Source organism: Squalius cephalus (genome assembly GCF_949319135.1).
Source record: "Squalius cephalus genome assembly, chromosome: 18".
NCBI lineage: Eukaryota > Metazoa > Chordata > Actinopteri > Cypriniformes > Leuciscidae > Squalius > Squalius cephalus.
The window spans coordinates 23,222,611-23,227,843 of NC_137139.1; the positions used below are offsets into that span (position 1 = coordinate 23,222,611).

General features: G+C 40.0%; 1 protein-coding gene across 1 annotated transcript; it reads right to left on the reverse strand.

The window, feature by feature from the left end:
• Window positions 1-537: 537 nt before the first annotated feature.
• Window positions 538-4,566, reverse strand: sp5l (Sp5 transcription factor-like). The gene is made up of 2 exons (XM_079849187.1): window positions 4,132-4,566; window positions 538-3,650 (listed from the first exon to the last, which is right to left on the reverse strand). The coding sequence occupies exons 1-2, from the start codon at window positions 4,183-4,185 to the stop codon at window positions 2,616-2,618; spliced, it is 1,089 nt and encodes a 362-aa protein (XP_079705313.1). The 5' UTR covers window positions 4,186-4,566; the 3' UTR covers window positions 538-2,615.
• Between the last annotated feature and the right edge of the window lie 667 nt (window positions 4,567-5,233).

A 5,233-nucleotide genomic window follows, 5' to 3' on the forward strand; every position in this document is an offset into this window, starting at 1 on the left:
GATGCCTCGCCAAAGAAGGGATGGAATGTGTTTGGTATTTGATGTTGAAGCATGATCAAAAAGCACTTTCGCTCCATTAGCTCATTGCACATTCTTTCCAAGAGAGGGAGCCAGAGGACTTCAACTCTGTATACACAACCAATCAGTCTTCTTTTTTTTTCTTTTCCACAAATCAATTTAAAACTTTAAATTCAAAGCACCAAAGCTCATATGCTTTACTGTTGGCATGTTTCAGATGCATTCGCTTAAATATCCTTAAAATGATTGTAACAACCTTCTCTTGCCTTGACATAATATTCAAATCAGCAGAAATCAAATAATTTGACATATCCCTGTATAAACTGAAAGCTTTCCTGTACTGCCTTTCCACAAATGTGGGTTTGAATCTTACATTGTTGCATGCTATTTTGAAGAACACCTCTAAATGATGAAGGAAATGATGTAGAGAAAGAATTGGACATGATCCATGTCTATGTGACAAAACCATTGTATTATATCAAATTAAACTGGTTCCTTTTGGAACGCAAGGGTGTTTTAGAACACACAATGTTTCCTTCTCGGCTGTTTTCTCTGTAGTTTGCTGTGTGATGATGTTTAGGATGTGTGTTTCTGATATAGGGGAGACCGGGGCTAGTTGTCACATGTAAATATTTCTCAAAGTAGGATCATTTCTGTTTCTGTATACTCAAAAAACCTACAAAAAGACTCAAGATAGTTTACTAAACACTATTGAGGGGGCATGTTGTCACACTATATGGAGTAAGTTGTCACAATGAAACCTGCCATTAAACAGTCTATTACTGGCCTATTATTCAGCAAAAATTTCCAATATAACAACTAAACATTGTAATAATAAATTTGATAAAATTGTGTATTAAAACATGAATTAAATGTGACAAATTGCCCTGAAAACAGTTCAACCTTTCAGTCAAAATCTTAATGATATCCTAGTGTGGAAATTAGTTTATACAAGAAATGTTACAAAAATATAATTCACAGGAATTATTTGATTTTTAGACTATTTTTGATCTATAGGTGTTTAAAACTAACATACAAAATCACTGAGAAAACAAACATTAGTGTATTTGGACTTCTTGACTCAAAACCTTTTGGTTACTGTGACAACTTGCGTTTTAGTGGAGTTTAACTAGAATGTTTATGATTAAACTCCATCAGACACTTTATGATGACCTGAATAGATGAAAACCTTCACAGTCATTAATGCTTCGGTTTATTTATTTTTTTTGTTAAAAAAGAGTGTTATGGGTAAAAATGTCATACTGATGAAGAAAAAAAATCCTCCAAATCAGTGAGCTTTCTGAGATCTGGCTAGGTGATCTAGTCAACACATGCAGACATCTGGTTAGTTTGTCTCTGTTTTAAGTCACATTCTGGGCATTCTTGAGCAGTAAAGGGTTCATTTGCACACACAGATGGGGGAGAGGGGTTTTAAGCATTCACTATCACAAAGGTGCCAAATCAAAGTGACTTCTGTCGCGGCCAGTGGGATATAAACAGCTGGGGGTCCATTCACATTGAGCTCCAGTGGAGCGTAACTGTTGTCTGTTATTTACACAGGCAATTACGAGACAACATGACTGTGAACTTGATGGGAGAAGGTCAGACCACTGTTCCCATGAATGGCCCGACTATTTATTGACAACTGTAAAATGTCTGAAGACTCTCCAATCATTTGTCTTTCCTTTAAGTGCTTCCTCGACACCTTAGAAACAATGGCCATCTTAAATTAGCATCCTGAATGCTTTTACATTAACATCTGAATAAATGCAAAACGCTGAGGTTTGACACTGAGGTTTAGATTTAACATTAGCCATTTGCTGAACTTCACACATCTGTTAAAACGAACTAAGGGTGCTTGACAAGGTATTAAATGGAATTTTTGCTATGGAGGAATGAACAAAACACAAAGCACAAGATTTTGATTTGCAGAGTTATTCATGTTTATTAATACTTCACATGCTGGTCTTCATAGAACTGTGCACTGTATAAACATTATATACATATGGTTCATGTTTTGAATTAAGATTTCGACATATTTATAGCAGTGCCATTCTCTGCAAGAAAACAAGACTTCAGGTGATATGTCAGGGAATAGTGTTGGCAAATTTTGCAACCAGAATTTATGATTTCAACATAAGGCATCAATTCCCACTAAAACAAAATACCAATAAAGCAACAACAAAATGTAAACAAATGACAGTTTCACCAAGTAACAAATACTTGTCATTGTGCTGTTCAAAGAGTTTCCTGTAGCTTTTTGAATTAAAATCTTTAAATAAATGTGCAAGGGCAAAGTTTGGTCATGAGAAGTCTTTGCATCCAGAGCCATAAAAAAAGTCACTTTTATTAGATATATCACAACGAGAGAACTTCTGCTGTGCCCATAAGTCTCTTTAAAATCTCAAAGGTTGGTTTCGGTGCAGCATCGTGTGCGTTTGCTCCAGTGTTTTCAAATAAAGTACAATGGAAACAGGCCCATGTCCCTATTGCTTTTTGGAATATCTGTTAAAAACCTTCAGATGACGCAAATGTCCTTGTAAGGTCTCTGGTCTCATTCCGGATACTATATTGAGTTCTTTTGCATTTTGCCTTCTTTACTCTCTCTTGATGTTGCTTAGCAGTGCATCAGTCCCACTGTGAGCGGGCTGACCGGATCGGCTCTTCCTGCTCTGATGGGTCTTCACATGCTTGGAGAGATGATCGCTCCGCATAAACCTTTTCCCACACTGCTGACAGCCGAAACGCTTCTCCCCGGTGTGCGTGCGGAGATGCCTCTGCAGCTCATCTGAACGTGTGAAGCTCTTCCCGCAGAAGAGCCAGTTGCAGATGAAGGGACGCTCGCCGGCGTGCCAGCGCAAGTGCGCCTTCAGGTGAGAGGTTTTTTTGTAAACCTTGCCACAATCTGGAATGTGACAAATGTGCAGTCTTTTCTTCCCGAACTCTAGAGCAGCACCTCCGTTTCCCGAGGACTGGCAGTTGGGGCATTTGCACCTGCGACATCGACGAGTGGAGCTCAACAGACCCTTTGAGGTGCCCTGCAGGAGTGCAGCAATTTGAGGCTGGTGGCCCAAAACCAGCTGCCGTCCCAAAGAGAAGTGGTGACTGGAGGGTGCGCTGCTGCTCTGAGGGAGACTCCACCACTGCTGGCCGTCCTCGACGTGCCCGCCGGGCAGGTGAGGTCTTCCTGAAGCGTTCTGAAGGAAGCTGGGAAAGTTCTGACCCACAGCGTTGTGCTGCGCGTAGTACGCCGCGTTCCCCTGCGTCTGGGAGGAGAGCATCTTTACCGGAGACAGCTCGAACGAGTAGGCGGAAGGGGGCTCGGCCGGAGGTGTGAGGGGCAGCTCGTGGTGGTGATGGTGGTGATGGTGGTGATGATGGGCGTGCGAGCCCAGGGTGGGCTGCATGTGGCCGGGGAACTGCATTTTGGGCATGGTAAAGGTCATCTGGTGAGCGCTCAAGCTGGAGTTAGGGGCCACGTCATTGCTCCAGAGCTGAAACATGCTGGAAGCGGAGCCCACTGGACCCTCGTAAGGGAGCTGTGACCCCTCCTGCCAAGCCTGACTGCATGTGGTGGCCAAAAAAGAAAGGGTGTTAGGACCGCTCTCTGGAGAGGAGCTGGGAGTACGATCCTAGAGGGGAGAAAACAAATAATTGTGACTAAATCAATCTTCATACTTGCATATACAGAATCACTGAACAAATAATATAACAAAATAAGTTTAATTGCTGCCTTATTTGTAGTTTTTATTGTTATTTTGAATTATTATGAAATTTTAAAGAAACATAATTATAATAATTGTATAATATGAAAAATATAAAAACTGAAAATAAGGCAGCAATTAAACTTATGTTAATATTTTTTTACAGATGAAAGAAAGAAAGAAAGAAAAAAAGAAAGAAAGAAAGAAAGAAAGAAAGAAAGAAAGAAAGAAAGAAAGAAAGAAAGAAAGAAAGAAAGAAAGAAAGAAAGAAAGAAAGAAAGAAAGAAAAAGAAATGAACCAAAAATAAAGTTATGCAGGAAACAAAAATTCTAAGTTGGAGATGAGATTGTGCCAAAGTCTCTCTGTGTACTCGAAAAATGCACGATAAAACGAATGAAAGTGCAGTACCTGTAAGAAATTGTGCAGGAAATTGTCCGCTCTGGATAAGGTTAACGCAGCCATGTGTGCACTGGATCTTCAAAATATCCACACCTGCGTAAAAGCGCGACGCGCAGTGCGTAACCGAGCCAAAGTCAGAGTGCGCGGGTACGAGGGCGAGGAGGCGCGCAAAGATCCTGCTCGGATTGACCCCGCTACACAGTCAGGTTACCGGTGCATGAGTTTAGATATAGTGCTCATCAATAATCCCTCGATTCTCTCTTGCTACTCCTGTCCTTTATCGGCAGTAAGAGTCGTTGGCCACTCCGCGCTCTTGCTGCTGGTTTTCTGGGTCCCTTTTTAAAAAGCAGCGCCTTTCAAACCAAGACTCGTCCTTTTGAAGTGCGACTGAAGGGCCTGTCGCAATAAGTCCGGAGGATCATTTCAAAGGCGCTCGGATCGCATCTTCTCTTTATAGGGAAAAGATCCTCTCGACGGGGTCTCTTAAGTATGTATCAGGAGGGCCAGTGAATGGAGGAGAGATGCGGTGGGGGAATATTGGGGAGGGCAATCTTTGGGAGATTAGGAAGAGGGGTGTGTATTATAACCTTCATTTTATTCTAATTTAATTTAGCCAAATGTTAACATGAGAGAGCTTCTTTCTTTTACCGGTTGTTGGTGAGAAGAGTCTAAAATGAAAAAGTTTGTTTTGCATGTAACTGATATTTACAAGTTTAACACTTGTTCTTTTGTCATAAATTAAGAACGAAACGAACCCACTTTCTCGTTACAATCATTAAAACAACTTTAATAATGCCAACACAATTTCCCATTTATTTAACTTGTCACATTCATTTCTACTTGATTTTAAGAGTTTCAACCTGATTTTTTTTCCCCCATCAAGTGAAACAAGCCACAAAATATATATTATTTTTAAATTAAGGCATCAGTTAAAACTTAAATATTCTATTTTAGCTGACTGCAAAGTACAGTTGATGTGCATTTAAAAAGGAAAATTATATGATACATATTATGAAAATGTGAAATTTTTCGAACAATTTACTCGGAATTAGCCTAATATAATGAAATAATTTTGCATATAATGCTAAAAGGATTTTAGGGGTTTAAAGTG